The 19189-nt window shown below is 43.4% G+C and overlaps 1 protein-coding gene across 4 annotated transcripts in view; it reads right to left on the bottom strand.

Annotated features, from left to right (window-relative positions):
- LOC115199017 (tubby-related protein 3) overlaps positions 1-18995 on the bottom strand; it is a 33716-nt gene extending 14721 nt beyond the window's left edge. Inside the window, exons 1-3 of one of the 4 annotated variants that reach the window (XM_029761508.1) lie at positions 18876-18995; positions 6543-6584; positions 2552-2603 (exon numbers count right to left, since the gene is read on the bottom strand). In XM_029761508.1, the coding sequence (XP_029617368.1) occupies positions 2552-2603; positions 6543-6584; positions 18876-18895 (114 nt within the window). In that variant the 5' untranslated portion in view covers positions 18896-18995. Of the gene's footprint in view, positions 1-1005; positions 1346-2551; positions 2604-6542; positions 6585-17947; positions 18503-18875 lie in introns of those variants that run through there. The other 3 variants (XM_029761507.1, XM_029761509.1, XM_029761510.1) reach the window with 3 other exon arrangements.
- Positions 18996-19189: the final 194 nt, after the last annotated feature.

Genomic DNA, 19189 nt, shown 5'->3' on the forward strand with positions numbered 1-19189 from the left:
ACTTCACTGAATTAACCCTATCCAAACTGAACAGAACTCAAACCTAGTTCCTAGTTTGCTTGGACTACACTCTTAGCACCTTTTTTTCTATCTAGAACGTTGAACAGTTATATGGCTGTCCCCATAGGAGAACCTTTAAATAACCCTTTTTGGTTCCAGGTAGAACTCCTTTGGTTCCAGGTATAGAAGGAACCCTTCTGGGTTCCTTGTAGAACCCTTTCTACAGAGGATTCTACATGGAACCCAAAAACCAAAAAAAGGGTTCTCCTATGGGGACAGTCGTAGAACCCTTTTGGAACCCTTTTCTAAGAGTGTATAACCAGAACATAGAGTATGGCTGGAAAATGAGGAATATTTAGGCTACTCATTGTTCAACTATTTGCATTTTCAAACAGTAACATAAAGAGTTTAAATAATCTGTTGAATTGGCTATTAGTTCCCAGTACACCACCATTCCACAGATCATACCTCTAAATGATTAAATATCAGAATATTTTTTGAAAAACTGGAGAAAAGAACGTAGGCTACTAGAAACAAAACTGCCCTACAATTAAAACAATCCATTGTATTATTGTCCATTTAAACAAAAGACTTAAGATAGGATATGAGAAAAGGATATGACTCAATATACTGTTTCATTCACCGTCCTGAGGCTGCGGCAGAAAGACAATGTACAGACCTAAAACAAGACACAGGAGGTTAATGAAAATAGCAGACTAGGAGATATCCCACATCCACGGAAGTGTGTCCCACCAGAGACAGGCTATAACGATATCACCAGGATGAGCTGAAATCAAATGCTCACACACATGCACAGTACACATACGCAAGCACGTACATATGCAAACACAAACACACACACACACACCCACAGAAATATACACACCAAAATACACACGCGCAAGCATGTACCTGTGCACACACAACTTCCCATGTTACTCTCAGATCAAAATAGTCAACCCTGAATGACATAAACAGAACAGAGAATAAGAGGTGCTAACCCACCCTGTCCATTAGTGTCCGGAGTGAGACAGAGAGTAACAGTGAAGTGCAGAAGTTTCTCTGTGGAGCTCAGGGTTCCATGCTCTGTGAGACCCCGTCACATCTAAACTCTCCCCCACCGAGCAGCACTCTTGCCGGGCATGCCTCTGTCTCCCTGCCCTCCACTACCCCTGGATCCTGGATCAGGCTTTCAGATCAGACAACTAACACAAGGATAACCACGCAACACCAGCTCCCCTCTCACTCTGAGTCCGTGTCTCCTCCTCAGCGTGTGTGTGAGAGAGTGTGTGTGAGAGAGAACTAGAGTGTATGTGCGTGTGTCTGGGTGGCCACTGTCACTAACCGAATCAGCGGTTGTAAGCACCCCGGGGCAGAGTGAGGAAGAGAGAGAGAATGAGTGAGATGGAGAAAGGGAGGGAGGGGGATAGAGGTGCTGCGAGTGTCAGACAGCAATAGAGTAAGAGCTATTTTTTGGGGGGGGGTCTGTGTGTGTGGGTTGGTTTTTCTATCCTTGTGGGGACCTAAAATCCCCACAAGGATAGTAAAACAAGGAAAATACACCCTTGTGGGGACATTTCTCATGTCCTCATAAGGACAAAGGCCTTAAACTTTAGAAGCCTTTTTAAAACTCAAATGCACTGCAAATTCCCAGCAACAAATGTGATCAAATTCAGATCCTACATCTGCAGGCATACAGCGCACTACACAGACTCGGTCGACTGAAACCTTCCTACGGTTATTCCCTACATAGTGCACTACTTTGTTAGGCTCTGGTCAGAAGTAGTGCACTATGTTGGGAACAGGGTGCCATTTGGGACGCATCTATCGAGTCAGTCTATGTGCCTACCAATCATCTCATCAATCTTTTACTCCATTGTGTGACTGTTGCTGTTTCACTTTAAAGCAGCGTGGGTGGTGATAAGGATACTGCAGGCAGGAGGGATTGTAAGGAACAATCATCAGACACGCAGACCAGGAAGAGCTGTTCGCTGAGAAAGGAGCAGATTGGTGCTTTATCTCTACAATGAGTGCTAAAACAATTCACTTCCGGACAAATACTTTTCTTTCTACTAATTGGACAAATTGTACTTCCTTCGAAAATAAAAGAGTTCAAAGACACCCTGTTTTCCCTCGGTTTCATGACAATCAGCCTTACTGTGCTGATGGTCGGAAATTCATAGCCTGAGTGACACCGGAGGCAGAAAACCAGGTCATTTATACACTCACTGCCAGTCAAATGTTCAAGCTTGACAGGCTCACAGCAATAAGCATAGACTGAGACCTCAAAAACAATTCTGACAAATAACATGAAAAGACACCAAAAACAACCAAAACATCAAACGCAAAATGCCTCTAGATATATAAGATATGGAGTAGTCTGGTCATTTCTGCATCATAAATAGAATACTCATGACATATACCCTGAACAAGTCTATTGGAGCAGTAGTGTCTATATGGGAGCCGTAGTGTCTATAGGGTTGCCATGATGCTGAACAGGTGCTGTATGTGGCGTAACTAGTTTCATGTGTTTAATAAGGTTAGTCATTACCTGCTTTTCCAGCTTCTGCTGCCTGAGGCTGGTGCTGTCATCATCAAGGGCACTGAGAAGAGACGAAAGACAAAATGGTTACTATCCACTCATAACTCTTATCTGACTGAGACATAATACAATTGGTTCTGTGGTTAATATGAATCCATTATCTGGGTCTCATCTGTTATCTGTTATTTTTCCAATAAGACAATTTGCTACAGTGGTCACTAATGAATGCACCCCCGGTCGAGTTTGGGTGGTATGCAGATTTTCATACCGTTTCTGTGCCATACCGGGGTATTTGTAATTACCGGAAGCGCACACAAGGGGCCTTATTTCTTTTTAAAAAAGGTATTGAAAATCATACCATCGGTATATACCCAGGTATATGGTATATCACCCAAGCCTACCCGGTTGTCACTTACAATGACACCAATGATTTTCAATGGAATTCCACCAGGGGGCATCGCTGCTGTGAATAATAATTGCGGACAACGCACTGAAATCTCCTGGCAGAGCTAGAATTGAACATTACCAAGGTGTTCGCTTGAAAAAGCAGTTACACTGCTGCGCATAACTAAGACTGTCATACAGGATTACTGTCATACCTTAGGCTATAACTGTTTGAGCTTAGCCTGACTGCATGATCTGTAAAAAAAAATGTAGTTGTTAATAGATATCATTTTGTCCAGGAGTTGTTCATGACCACGTAGGCTAACTTGACCGAGAAAAGCTTAAGGCTCTAGCTACAAAACTCCTCACTTTCCTGGTGAAGTCCAAAATTATACTGTATCAGGACTGTATAATGCAATAGAACGCATCAGACAGCAGCACCACTGTGCTACAAAGCAACAGCAAGTCTAGATCTAAAACACAGTTCTCCACAGAGTCCTGTCTCTGGCCGTCAGAGTGGTGGCTGTTGTTTGGGACTACTTTTCCTGGACTCCTGTGAAAAGGCCTGCTGGGTACATGTTGCTAAGCTATAGTGGAGAAGGAGAAGAAGGTGGGAGTAGCAGTGGGAGTCTATTCAGAGGCACAGAGCGAGTTAGAGGAACCCACCGCTACTCTACCCAGCCACAGCCATAACCTACAAGACACTCTCACTGACAGACATAACCTACAAGACACTCTCACTGACAGACATAACCTACAAGACACTCTCACTGACAGACATAACCTTCAAGACACTCTCACTGACAGACATAACCTACAAGACACTCTCACTGAGAGACATAACCTACAAGACACTCTCACTGACAGACATAACCTACAAGACACTCTCACTGACAGACATAACCTACAAGACACTCTCACTGAGAGACATAACCTACAAGACACTCTCACTGACAGACATAACCTACAAGACACTCTCACTGACAGACATAACCTACAAGACACTCTCACTGAGAGACATAACCTACAAGACACTCTCACTGACAGACATAACCTACAAGACACTCTCACTGACAGACATAACCTACAAGACACTCTCACTGAGAGACATAACCTACAAGACACTCTCACTGACAGACATAACCTACAAGACACACTCACTGACAGACATAACCTACAAGACACTCTCACTGACAGACATAACCTACAAGACACTCACTGACAGACATAACCTACAAGACACTCTCACTGACAGACATAATCTACAACACTCTCACTGACAGACATAACCTACAAGACACTCTCACTGACAGACATAACCTACAAGACACACTCACTGACAGACATAACCTACAAGACACTCACTGACAGACATAACCTACAAGACTCTCACTGACAGACATAACCTACAAGACACTCTCACTGCAAGAGCACAGCCTTGGGGGGGTGATGGAGGATGGGGGGAGTGTGTGATGGAGGATGGGGGGAGGGTGTGATGAGGATTGTGGGAGGGGGGAGGGGGGGAGGGTGTGATGGAGGATGGGGAAGTGTGTGATGGAGGATGGGGGAGTGTGTGATGGAGGATGGGGGAGTGCGTGATGGAGAATGGGGGAGTGTGTGATGGAGGATGGGGGAGTGCGTGATGGAGAATGGGGGAGTGTGTGATGGAGGATGGGGGAGTGTGTGATAGAGGATGGGGGAGTGTGTGATGGAGGATGGGGGAGTGCGTGATGGAGAATGGGGGAGTGTGTGATGGAGGATGGGGGAGTGTGTGATGGAGGATGGGGGAGTGCGTGATGGAGAATGGGGGAGTGTGTGATGGAGGATGGGGGAGTGTGTGATGGAGGATGGGGGAGTGTGTGATGGAGGATGGGGGAGTGCGTGATGGAGAATGGGGGAGTGCGTGATGGAGGATGGGGGAGTGTGTGATGGAGGATGGTTGAAGATTGGGAGAACAAAAAAAACAAGGTTCTGCAACATGCTGCTGAAATCTCAGAACAATTTAACATCTCTGGGCTTCACTAATTTCTCTGTCAGTCCACATGCTCATAATATCTGTTGCTGTCAAACAGCCTGGGCTGTACTATACCCTTTACATCTCCCATTCAGACAAAACGTGTTACAGGAGTAGGACAAGAAGAACTTCATTAAGCACAACTATCTACAGTAAATAACAATCTCTCCATACCACTGATTTACTCTCGCTCTCCCTCTGAGCAGTAAATCTCATACTTCTGGTGTCTGGGATACGATCTGTGACACATCATTCTGCTGGAGGATATAAGGGCCTCGTTACGTCATCAGCACCGCTTCTGACGGACAGTCACCAAATGCCAAGAGGAATAGAAAGCAGAACGATCATCTGCTGAGAGGCATACATCATCCGTCTATTACGTGAACTCAGATTATTACAGACAACAACACCGATGACTTGGCCACGTCCTCTGACATCCTCAGAATGATGAAATAAAATCAATAAGCTGAGTAAGTAAGTCAACTATTACAGATTCAAATTCCACATTCTGTGGAAATAACAATTGTTGCCAATGTCATCAAACCAATGAGTTTTGAACCAGACTTTGCAAGTTGCTTGTCTATTCATTCAACAACAACCCCTGTTTGGTCAGCTTAACATGAATGATCAGTCATCTCAGAGGCTGCAGAGCACTCCGTTTCAGTGTACTGATTGTTACAGCCCTCTTCAAGTCTAATGAGCCCAGTGCAGCGCTATCCATACGGCGTGCAGATCTGTCCACAGGGAATCCATTACATGGCCCTAAGGTGTTGGTGACAGTAGTGACGAGTGAAGGATGATGGGAGGTGTTAATTACACATCCGGGATGGTCATTACACTCGTAAACAAAAAAGGTGCTATCTAGAACCTTAAAGGGTTCTAAGGCTGTCCCCATAGGAGAACCCTTTTTGGTTCCATGTAGAACCCTTTCTACAGACGGTTCTACATGGAACCAAAAAGGGTGCTACCTGGAACCAAAACAGGTTCTACCTAGAATCACAAAAGGTTCTCCTATGGGGACAGCCGAAGAACCCTTTTAGAACTGTTTTTTCTAAGAGTGTAGGGTGGCCAGAGGAGGGCCAGGGGGAGGAGCGGAAGAGGAGCAGGGGACTATTTCTTTTCAACAGCTGTCCAGCTTCGTACCTGGGTGGAGACGCAATGGGAATACTCTCCACTGGGGAAAGGCTGGAGACTTGGTGTATATGGTTACTACCAAAGGGTGTTTGACCTCTTTTGGACAACTGACCTATTGGAGCTTACTATGAATACAAAAATTATACTTTGACCATGAAATGGCTAGTTGATGGAAGCTGTGGGTGCCTGGGTGGATGGTTAATTATAGGTATTCTAATGGATGGGTGATAAAGATGTAAGATTTTAATTTGAGCCAGTTTGCTACAGCAGGAGAATAATGTGGAAGCAACAGGAAATGTGAATTATTATGTAGATTATAATTAATGGACAAGTTTCAAAGTGGAAATTACAAACTTCAGAAGCCTTTATAAACCTCAAATACACTCCAAGTTTTACATTTCCTGCATTGCAGGAAAGTTCTCCTGCAACAGGGTGATCAAATTAAGATCCAACATCTGTGCTACTTACCTCGCTGTTGAGGTAGAGGAGAAACTGGCGGAGCTGGAGGGTCTTCAGGGCCATGGGGTTTTCGAACAGGAACACAGAACACAGAGAAGAATAGAGTTAGCAAGAGATCAGTGATAACAAAAAGAACAATGCTAAAACGGGATGCTTTGGTACTGTTCTAATACTCTGTGTCAACGCTGGTGTAGTCCTTCAGTTTGATAAGCACATGATCTTTCTAGCTTTCAGGGAAATGTAAATTGATCCTCAGTCCATAACACATATCAAGCAATCTATTTTTCATTCATCTAAAATAGGCCTATCTGAGCTAACAGACATAGGACAGTACAGTAGTACTACGAATGAACACCTATATGACCGTGGCGTGGTCACAGTCCCCCAGACAGTGAATGAACATTGATCAGGTGCTGTGTATTTGCTTGATCAGCCACAGGGTATCATATTTCTATACTTTAATCTGGGAATATACGGTGTCCTCCACCTCTATCAAACTTGGAGGACACGTCTTTCTGTCCACTTCACAGGCATCTACGCGGTAATCAATGTTCCATGCCTATGTCCCGAAGAAAGCACCAGTTAGCCTTGAGCTAGGCCCATATACAAGCTAATTCTAGGGCTATAATACCTCTTTTGCTAATTGGCCTGGACCCTTTACTGTCGACACGGAGCCCCGCCGATCCATCCCGACTGGTCTGCCGACTTAATCGCCCGATGTAGTCTCAACAGGCTATTCCGTTATAATGTCGCGAAGAACCATTTGCTAGCCCTGGCTCGCTAGCTTTCTGAATGCCGTGTCTCCCTCTCGCCTAGCTTAGTAGTGTCTACCCAAACGGCTCCCTGACTCACCTATTGCTGCTCATTGGACCCTATGATCACTCGGCAACACAGCTGATGCCCCCTGGACTGTTTCAATAACAAGGTACCTCATTTTGTTTATCTGTCGGCCCCAGCCTCAAACTCCTGTCCTGTATGTACCGAACTGACCCGCTCTGCCCATTCATCGCCATTTACCCGTTGTTGTCTTAGCTCTCCCGATCAACACCTGTGATTGCTTTATGCCTCTCTCTAATGTCAATATGCCTTGTCTGCTGCTGTCTCGGCTAGTTCTTCTTATCTATTCTACCACGCCCAGAAATCTGCTCCTTTTATTCTCTGTTCCTAACGCACTAAACGACCAATTCTTATAGCCTTTAGCCATACCCTTATCCTACTCCTCCTCCTCTGTTCCTCTGGTGATGTAGAGGTTAACCCAGGCCCTGTAGCCCCCAGTTCCGCACCTATTCACCATGCGCTGTCATTTGTTTACTTCTGTAACCGTAAAAGCCTTGGTTTCATGGATGTTAACATCAGAAGCCTCCTCCCTAAGTTTGTTTTATTCACTGCATTAGCACAGTGCGCCAACCCGGATGTCCTAGCCGTGTCTGAATCCTGGCTTGGGAAGGCCAGAAAAATGCTGAAATTTCCTTCCCCAACTACAACATTTTCCGCCAAGATAGAACTGCCAAAGGGGGCGGAGTTACAATCTACTGCAGAGATAGTCTGCAGAGTTCTGTCATGCTATCCAGTTTGAGCTTCTACTTTAAAAATCCACCTTTCCAGAAATAAGTCTCTCAACGTTGCCGCTTGTTATAGACCCGCCTCAGCCCCCAGCTGTGCCCTGGACACCATATGTGAATTGATTGCTCCCCATTTATCTTCAGAGTTCGTACTGTTAGGTGACCTAAAATGGGATATGCTTAACACCCCTACAATCTAAGCTAAATGCCCTCAATTTCACACAAATTATCAAGGAACCTACCAGGTACAACCCTAAATCCGTAAACACGGCACCCTCATAGATTTCATCCTGACCAGCACACCTCTGCTGTCTTCAACCAGGATCTCAGCGATCACTGCCTCATTGCCTGCGTCCGTAATGGGTCCGCGGTCAAACGACCACTCCTCATCACTGTCAAACGCTCCCTAAAACACTTCAGCGAGCAAGCCTTTCTAATCGACCTGGCCCGGGTATCCTGGAGGGATATTGACCTCATCCCGTCAGTAGAGGATGCCTATTTATTCTTTAAAAGTGCATTTCTCACCATCTTAACTAAGCATGCCCTATTCAAAAACCATAGAACTAAGAACAGATATAGCCCTTGGTTCACTCCAGACTGCCAAGTTAACAAACAGATTGCCGACCATTTAAAATCACACCGTACCTTCTCCGCTATGCAATCTGGTTTCCGAGCTGGTCATGGATGCACCTCAGCCACGCTCAAGTTCCTAAACGATATCATCACCGTCATCGATAAAAGACAGTACTGTGCAGCCGTCTTCATCGACCTGGCCAAGGCTTTCGACTCTGTCAATCAGCACATTCTTATTGGCAGACTCAACAGCCTTGGTTTCTCAAATGACTGCCTCGCCTGGTTCACCAACTACTTCTCAGACAGAGTTCAGTGTATCAAATCGGAGGGCCTGTTGTCCGGACCTCTGGCAGTCTCTATGGGGGTACCACAGGGTTCAATTCTCCCGACTCTTTTGTCTGTATACATTAATGATGTTGCTCTTGCTGCTGGTGATTCTCTGATCCACCTCTACTCAGACGACACCATTCTGTATACTTCTGGCCCTTCTTTGGACAGGTAACAAACCTCCAGACGAGCTTCAATGCCATACAACACTCCTTCTGTGGCCTCCAACTGCTCTTAAATGCTAGTAAAACTAAATGCATGCTCTTCAACCGATCGCTGCCCGCACCCGCCCGCCTGCCCGACTAGCATCACTACTCTGGACAGTTCTGACTTAGAATATGTGGACAACTACAAATAACTTGGTGTCTGGTTAGACTGTAAACTCTCCTTCCAGACTCACATTAAGCATCTCCAATCCAAATTTAATCTTGAATCGGCTTCCTATTTCACAACAAAGCCTCCTTCACTTACGCTGCTAAACATACCCTCGTAAAACTGACTATCCTACCGATCCTTGACTTCGGCGATGTCATTTACAAAATAGCCTCCAACACTCTACTCAGCAAATTGGATGCAGTCTATCACAGTGCCATCCGTTTTGTCACCAAAGCCCCATATACTACCCACCACTGTGACCTGTATGCTCTCGTTGGCTGGGTCTCGCTTCATATTCGTCGCCAAACCCAGTGGCTCCAGGTCATCTGTAAGTCTTTGCTAGGTAAAGTCCCACCTTATCTCAGCTCACTGGTCACCATAGCAACACCCACCCGTAGCACGCGCTCCAGCAGGTATATTTCCCTGGTCATCCCCAAAGCCAACACTTACTTTGGCCGCCTTTCCTTCCAGTTCTCTGCTGCCAATGACTGGAACGAATTGCAAAAATCACTGAAGCTGGAGTCTTATATCTCCCTCACTAACTTTAAACATCAGCTGTCAGAGCAGCTTACCGATCATTGCACCTGTACACAGCCATCTGTAAATAGCCCACCCAACTACCTCATCCCCATATTGTTATTTAGTTTTTGCTCTTTTGCACCCCAGTAGCTCTACTTGCACATCATCATCTGCACATCTTTCACTCCAGTGTTAATGCTAAATTGTAATTATTTCGCCACTACTTGCCTTACCTCCCTAATCTTACTACATTTGCACACACTGTATATAGATTTTTATATTGTGTTATTGACTGTGCGTTTGTTTATCCCATGTGTGACTCTGTGTTGTTGTTTTTGTCGCACTGCTTTGCTCCATCTTGGCCAGGTCGCAGTTGTAAATGAGAACTTGTTCTCAACTGGCCTACCTGGTTAAATAAAGGTGAAATAAATAACACTGAGCTGTAAAAGACTTACTGAGTGACAAGCAAACAAAACGCAGCCCAATAATAGCCTATTACGTTGTCACGAACAAGTTTTAGGATACCCTTCATGTCATCGCATTGTCCTCGGTCTGTTGGTGAAAAGGCTTGAGAATAGGATGAGACTACTGCATTCAGATGACAATATGATGCAGTTCCAAGCGTCTCTGGCATTTAGCATAAAATTAGAGACTTTATTATCAGACGAGAGACAACAGATAAGCGTATTAACAAACTGCAAAAAACGGATTCTCATTAATATACTTCACAGCTTTGGACTAATTTAAATCATGTTTTAAAGTTCATTGAATAAAGTAAATGTAATTTCCCCTTTGGCAAATTTCCGGGGTTAAAAAGAAAGACTGAACAAGACGAAGTCTAATTAAACTTCTATTTCCCCAGAGGTTGGACAGAATGGCTTCAGTTCCAGTTCAGCGAGTGAAATCACAAGAGAGAGGGATTATTCAAAACAGGGTGATGACATGGGTGAGATTAGGCAGCTTTTGATTCCCTGGCAGTCAGATCAGCTCTGCGTCAAGTTAAAGCTAGAATATGGGATTCGTTTTTTGTGTGAAACGGCAGCCCTGCTATATACCAAGAATTGAAATGACCATTAAAACAGATTTCCAGATCGCAGACTGTGCCTTTAAGGAAGCCAGACGAAAAGACACCAGCTGAATAAATGATCAACACATGGTGAGGTATAGAGCCTGAACAACACTGTTTAACTAGGCGTAGGATATTATAGGACTCATACAAGCTAAACGACAGTCTTTTCAACACAAGCAACTTCAATTAAATTCTTTCATGTCAGCTTCTTGGTCAAATATTATTCTTAGCACATCCTTAGAACAAACACCTGTCAAACAAAACCTCACAATATAACATGTTAAAAAGAAACTAGTTACAGTACAAGTGGTGGAGCGCTGAATAAGTAACGACGATGCAGCAGACGAAACGTGAGTGTGGGAGAGATACTTAGAGATCTTTCTTTTTTTTATTAGCCCGGTTGACACTGCATTTGGCCGGTGACACTTTGCTTCTTGGAATTCCAATATCTTTCAAACTTGACTGCTGACATACAAAACATTTTGGGGCTGTATCAACAGCGAACTAATGAAAAAAGTGGTTTGCCTTTAACAGCAGGTAAGACATTCTGCCCAAGGAGAACAGAGGTGTGGGTAAGAGGTAGGAGCAGTGGGAACAAGAGGAGATGCTCCAAGCCTGTCTGCAACAGGCACAACTAACACCTGACTCACAGGACACAGACCCCTCTCAGTTCCTCTATCATATTACAGTACACATTTATCAGAAATCAAGCACACAGTGTGTGTGTGTGTGTGTGTGTGTGTGTGTGTGTGTGTGTGTGTGTGTGTGTGTGTGTGTGTGTGTGTGTGTGTACAATATGATAATGTCTATGCGTGAGCGTGTGCCTACGTAGGCCTGCTGAATACCTGTAGGACCAGCGGCTGTAGACAGGCTGGGAGACACCACTCTTTACACTGTCCATGATGCTGTATCAGCCAGTCTAGGTGTATGATAGTCAGTCCAGCAGAAGCTCTGGTAATGTATGGTACTCCCAACCCGGTCCAGAGTCAGTCTGAAGGTCTACCTGAAGCTCCAACTACAACCCTGCTACCCTGCAGCCTGGAGGGAGTCCCATCCCGGGGAGTGACAGCGCCACACAGCTGAGGGTGAGGTCTCTGAGTAGCAGCAGTTGCCATGACGCCACACTTGAGGCTAGCCTCTGAACACAACACAGTGAACGCACAGGGATTTGTTAGGGGAGTCTAAATGTGGCGTGAGTTCATGCCAAGACAAAATACCGGGTATATCCCTAAACTTGGTCCTCTGACTTAGTTATATGTCTGTCTTTCTTCAGTTTATAAGATGTATCCGATATATAGACTGATATGTCCAGCTTTAGCACGTGGCCTGACTGTCGGAATAGCTAAAAATGCTTTCAGCAGAACTCCACAGACGCCATTTCCTCTGACTCAGAGGGAGATATTGCACAGATCAAAACCGCAGACCATTGACAAAAAAACTGAATTTAACACCAATTGGGAAGGTTTAGGTTCTGTGGGCTTTAGCCTAGGCCTAGTATCTTAAGTAAAAATTTTCCAACACTTTTATTTGGACAGAAAATGCCAGAACATGGAATTTGCTTAGTCATAGCAAAATGAACCAAACCCTTTCTTGTCAATGTGAAACCACATTGTTCTGGTTTTCTGCCTTTCTACATAGGCATTCCTTATACGCTTGAATCCGTGTAATTAAAGCGGTTTCTGGATGATAACCACAGTTACTCCCAATTACCGGAAGTATAAACAAACAACCCTCTCATTCCTAAAACTGGCAAGAAGTGGGGGACCTTGATCCTGTTGCTAGGAGACCACAGGACCTTTAAGTCATATCGTCTTCTGTTAGTGTGCGTGTGTTTGCGTGCGCGTGACTGTGAAGGGAAAATGGCATTCTCCTCAGCTGAGGGCAATCTGGGGAATGATTCACCTGAGAGTAATTAGACACTGTCAAAACAAATGATGGAAACAAGAGTTAAGTGTCGACTGGTAAGCACTTGAAGCACCGCCTTACGTCCATATAACAATGATGAAAACCCAAAGACCGGAACTACAGAAGCTCGTTATCTCATTGAGTCACGGCAGGTTCTTTGGTCTACACGCAGAATCTGCCCACGGGAGATTAGGTAGGCTAAAATGGAGTAGCCTACATGATTCAGTTGAGAACCAGCCTACCTATTGCAAATACCCGATTTTTTTCCCTCTGTCTGTCAGTCCCTGACTCAACTGGGTGGATTGTCCAAGCCACTGCGGAGGCATGTGTTCGGAATGTGCTGGAAAACAGGAAGTAAATTGCAACCCATTTTCTACCCTTCGACCCCCATTTTCTTGCCCACAGGTCTTGTACAGTTAGATACTTGAGGTCCAGCTGGTTTGTTATAGGTCTGCTGAGCCATTGTGAAATAGGGATACAACCACACCTTTATGGAAAGGGAATTCCTGTAAAAGCTGATTTAAGCTGAAGACACATTGAATTAAACCAGGAACAATTTTCCTACAGCAGACGGAATGGTAACTGATTTTGAGTGAGACTGTGAGTGCATGATTATCTTTCGTCACTGACCATGATAATCGTGTGCACTATACCTTATAGACACCCTGATTTTCATTTGTCCATCCATGCACTTGTTCAGTACAGTTTCATGTGCTGCATTTGTCCCTCTACTCTCCGGTTTGTGGTATCAGCCTCAAATACTGCTGTGTTAAGGTCACTTTCCACCTCTGTTCAGCTCTTAAAACAGACACTCGCATCCTCTGCCAATTGAGTCACCCAAGCATGAAACCCACAGCAGAGAGAGAAGAGAGCCCTTACAGAGAGAGAGAGAAGGATAGGATACTGGAAAGGGCTTGAGAGATAGGTTAGATGTTTTACATGCCAGGATTTAAAACTCCCATGTTTCCTCTCTGAACAGACCTTGCAGCTGTGCCATCTGTGTGAACGGCAGCTGGACACAAACAAATAGTGTCTGGGTGGTTGGGGGGCTTGGACATGGTGGCGAACCAGGCCTGGTGTGTTGTTTTTGCCTGCCAAACCCAGGCTCTAGGTTTCCGTTAGCCGGTAAATGACAGCTTCACTCCCAAAATAAAATAAAAAGACGCGAAATAAAATTGTGACCGGACAAATTGTCCTGAAAAAAAAATCTATTGCAAAATAATGCTTTTTATTTATTGATGAAGATACCAGTCGATGTGCTCCAACTTCATAGGCAAATACACTTCATTAGGTTAATAAATCCTCAAGCTGCTGCTTGGAAATTAGTTTCAGTGTGCGTTTCTATTTTTACTCATGCAAAAAGATGCGAGGTCCTCACAAGGGACTTCAGCTAAGTGTTCCCTGACTGGGCAAAATTGGCGAAGATTATGTTGATGATCCCTGTTTCCAGTGTGCCTGTCGAGAGGGGATTCTTTCTCCAAATCAGAGTAAAGACGGCCTCAAGATCTGCTCCAAGGAGTTGGACAGTTTTGACTTCCCAACAGCAGCAGCAGCTCAAGTTGAGCAGGCCAAGGTCCGCCGCAAACGCAAGTAAATTAGAGGCACATTATTATATGTTTGACAAGCCCAGTCCTAGCAATTCTGCTGCCGCCCTAGGCAAGATCACCATGTATAGTAGGCCAGGCCAATATAGATTTGGAATGGATTGATAGACCAGAGTAGATTAATGATGTGTATCGTGCACTATTGGTGCATTTCTGTTGAGCTTATTCAGTGGCACTTAGAAACTAAACATTGAGCTTTGGAAACAAGTGCTTTTATAAATGCATGGCGCGGGCCTCGTTTCACAGGAGCATTGTAAAATAAGCTTTCTATTATTGAACCAGCTATAACAATTTTTTTTATTCACATATGAAATTTGATTGTCCAACATCAGTTTGATCATTTCTTCATTTTGTGGACGCCTAGAGTGGCCTCTTTCCACTGCTGTGGTGCTGAATCGCAGCTGGAATTGGGAGCGAGGCGGGCTGGCCCTGGAGTTCATAGACAGCCATGTTTTGTTATTTATTAGGCTTAACTAAAATCTTTATGCCTAGGCTAAATTAAATTAGAGAGGCCTAGATTGTATTTGAAACCAGCTGTGGTTTGTTATTTATTAATTCAAATGTTCATACAAATAGGCTATAGGACAGGTTGTTTGCAAATGATATTATACAAATATTATACTTTGAAGTTGTGTTTTATTACTGTGTAGGCGACTTGTTCTTCTAGGCTAAATGTTTTTTCTTTTTTTTATGATATTCATTTACAATTTATAGCAGGGATGAAGACGCATTGGGCAATGTTTTGCTTTTCGATAAAACCTGTCATGTTGATATAAGAACATCATTGTACTTTATTTTATTAAAACGTTACAGGCCAATTCCTATTCTGTTAAGATGAATTACAATAATCTAAAATGTGCTTTTGAGCACCATGGGAGGACACCCTATGTTATGCACCCAATGCATATGGATGTCCGGTAAATTTGTCAAACATCCGGTAAATTAAAATCTTGCCGGTCACAGTGTCCGGCGCCAAATTTTCCAAACGGAAACCCTGCCCAGGCTACATGTCTGTTCTTTACACTAATCCTCTACACATATCCTCTGAAAGACTACACAAGCAGATTATTTGATGTAATCACAGTCCACATTGCAGCATTTCAACAGGAAAGGGTGGGAACTGCCCTCTGATTATATTCTCCTCTCAGGGGAAAAATTAACCTATGGATTTCACACTTTTTCTGCAGAGCTTACAGTAACCTCCTACGCACACAGCACCATGCTCTGCTCTCAGGGCACCTCTGGTCAGCACAGTCCTAATGCACTGACATCAAACAGACATCAATAGGAGTGCTGGGGGACCATAGGGGGAGTTGATTTCCCTCAGACAAACCATTACATTAAGCACAGTGCCCTCAGTTCTGAAACTGATTGAGAAGCTAGTGTAAGACGAGGCAGGGAGAGGCATGCTCCAACACGTCATGTCAGTGTTTCCCCTGTATTCATAAAACGTTTTCAGTGTAAACTTACACAACTAAAACCAGATATAAAGTATGCAGAAAAGATAATGAGGGTATATATTTTTAAATAAGATCATCTTTGAGAACTAGCTAACAACCACCAGAATAAAAACTGGCATGGGGCCCCTATTGATTTTGTATTGTTTGAGTCACTCAGATAGCATAAGAACACAGCATAAGAACACAGCATAAGCCATGGCAAAATGTGTAGAATTGCATGACATTTGCTTAAAAGTAGCTGTCCAGTGTTTCCAGATATGAAATATGACCTATAACGAATTACAATGAGTAAAATAGCTTTCCTTCCCAAAAAAAGCTTTTCTGTGTTGGAATGGTTTAGGCGTACCCCAACAACAGAATGGTGTGGGCGTATACCGATCATTAAAAATATTAATACGAGTAGATCGCTGATTGGCCAGCTCAATCTCCTTAGGAGTATTACATCATACTCCATGAGGAAAAAGCAAGCATTTTTTATTAAACGGTCTGTTTGAGATGCAAGTTTGAAGTGTTTATTCTCCAATTTATGCTTTGGCCACAAATATGAGTATAGGACGAGTCTATAACATTATTTGGATATGAGTTAACAGAATATTAACTTTAAAAGTGAGATTTTCACTGGACAGTTACTTTAAACTGCACATTTTCTCTCAGTCCCATGGCAAAATGTGTAGAATTGTAGGAAAGGATTAGCAAGTTACTAGAGTAACGTCAGCACAAATATGGAAAACATCAGATCATGATGTGATCCATATCCGATAGAAATTTAATTTGGTGTTAACAGGTTACCCTCGCTAGCTAACGCTACTTTAATTTGCTCATCAAAAGAACCTTCGATACTTTTTTAACTAACTGCTGTTGCATCGAAAGTCTTGCTTGCTTAGTTGTAGCCCATCAACTCGGGTAGAAAGTTGTCAGCACCTGATTCGTCATCAGCTCAACAGTATAACTGTCATTTAGCCATTATAGCTAACCATCTTTTTCTGCCCCAGGTGGGAAAATGTCGATGTGGCTGTAATTTATGTATTGGCCACAAATACAAGTATAGGACAAGTCAACAACATTATTTGGGAGTTAACAACATATAAACTTTTTAAAGTGAGATTTTCTCTGGCCAGTTACTTTAAAACTGCTAATGCTCTCTCATCCCCATGGCAAAATGTTTAGAATAGCATGAAACTAGCTGTAAAACTGTAAAATGTTCTATCTGCCCCATGGCAAAATGTGTAGAATTGCAGGAAATTAGCTTTCAAACTGCAACATTTTGTCTCAGCGTCCAAGAGGGCCTCTAAAATGTTCGGTGGAAATCCTAGAGGAAACACTGCATTTCTTGTGTCAACATGTTTGCCTATTAATTTTCCTGAGCCATTTTCCACAGAGTGCATTGATGTCACAAAGGGAATAGCCAATAATATTGTTTGTTGTGGGTCCAATGGTATTGCAACATTCGTGGGCACGCTTTAAAAACCAAAGACTGTGGAATTCTTTATTGCCTCCAGATAGTCACATAACATTCAGCCATCCTACATTCCAATCCACAATCATATGGGGGTGGAGTGTCATTATTTTGACCAGGAATGCACAGCATATGGAAAACGTTTGCTAGTGAAATAAGCAGTAAGAATCCCTAAATGAAACTCAACTTCACAGGGTAAAATGAGGTTGCGAAAGCAATGCAATGGATTTTATTTGTGGGTGGTAGTATAACACCTTAAGCTGCTCAAAAGAACAGTGTTTGTCATAATAGCAGGGTCATAAACAGTATAAAGTCAGTTGTCATTTTAATGACAAGCTGCCACGACTGTGTTTATGACAGCTGATTCTGTTATGCCGAAGGGTTCAGGTAGTGTTAAATAATAATCATGCTCTGACTGACATATCATTTGTCTATTGCCTCCATGTAGCCTATCACATCATTAACCACGAACTGAACCATCCAACACCCTAATCAACATCGGATTGTCCCCATGTTGGCCACAATTCCATACCATCATCATGCTATGACATTAGCTTGATTCACCTGCTTTTGTTGATGTTGTTCATCCTGTCACTTCTTCCGTTTCGGGAGACTTTGGTAGTGACCGTGCCGAGTGATGTTGCCAAGATTGCCCCCCTCATAGGTCCTAATGCTGTATTTTTTTAGCAAGCTACCCACATTTCTGCGGTGCCGTCTCCAAGGACAATGGCGCAAGCTCCTATGACAAAGCCACAGTAACTCGAGAAATCGAGTGTAATATATTCCCCATCTGATGGCTTTCGTGACGCAATAATGTAACGTTAGCAACCCAACATATTCAAGGCTTGAGCCTTTCCAGATGTTTATAACGTCGTTATAGCTTCGTTGTCAACATGCATGTTCATACAATTTTGACATTTTTCAGATGGAACGTTATAGCTAGCTAGCAAGTTAAAATAAAAAGGATTGTCATTTTCAAACACATTCCTGTTACAAAAAAAATATCAAAAAGTTTACGAGCAATCCATGAAGAATTGTGTGCTTTCTGCTTTACCGTTAACAAGCACGCTAGCTAGCTAACAATCGATGGAGTTTTCCTAGCTACAATTCACTGACCACCTCACGCTTCCTTTTCGTGATAAAACGATGCCCAGATGTTTAATGATAAGCGTTTTAACTCTGCTAGATTCCTGTATATAATAGTTAGCGACATTTCAAGTTATGGAAAATATGTATTTGTTTGTGCTTGGTATTATCTTCCATGATTGATTTACCACTCAGCGTGCTCGGCTATCTTCAGGCAAGCAAGAAACGTTAGCTAGCTAGCCTAACATTATCCAAACTAGCATCATAGTCTTCTCGAGCAACAGTGCCTTCTGAAAAAGTTAAGTGACAGACTAGTCTCGCGTAGCACCCACGCTTTGCCCATGCAATTTGGACACTGTATGTCTACATAATATCATGGGCAAAGAACTATATATATTTTACTTACCTTATGCTGTAGTAACTCATGTTTATCCACGGTTGCTATGGATCCCAGCTGGTGGTGGCCTCCCCGTGCAGCAGACAACTTTCCTTGACACGCTTGGAAAATTGTTCCCCACAGCCCTAGTTACCGCACATGACTACAACGGACTATCCTATTGGATGGCAGGTTATATAGACTTGAGTGATTGGACAGGTTTCTTTGGTTTCTTTGTTACCACAAATGTTGCTAGTAAATAGACCCCTCTATTTATACCAAAGTTACTAGCTAGTGTTGTAACACTCACACCACAAAAATTCATTATGCATTTATGTTAAATT

Source organism: Salmo trutta, chromosome 8 (genome assembly GCF_901001165.1).
Source record: "Salmo trutta chromosome 8, fSalTru1.1, whole genome shotgun sequence".
Taxonomy (NCBI): Eukaryota; Metazoa; Chordata; class Actinopteri; order Salmoniformes; family Salmonidae; genus Salmo; species Salmo trutta.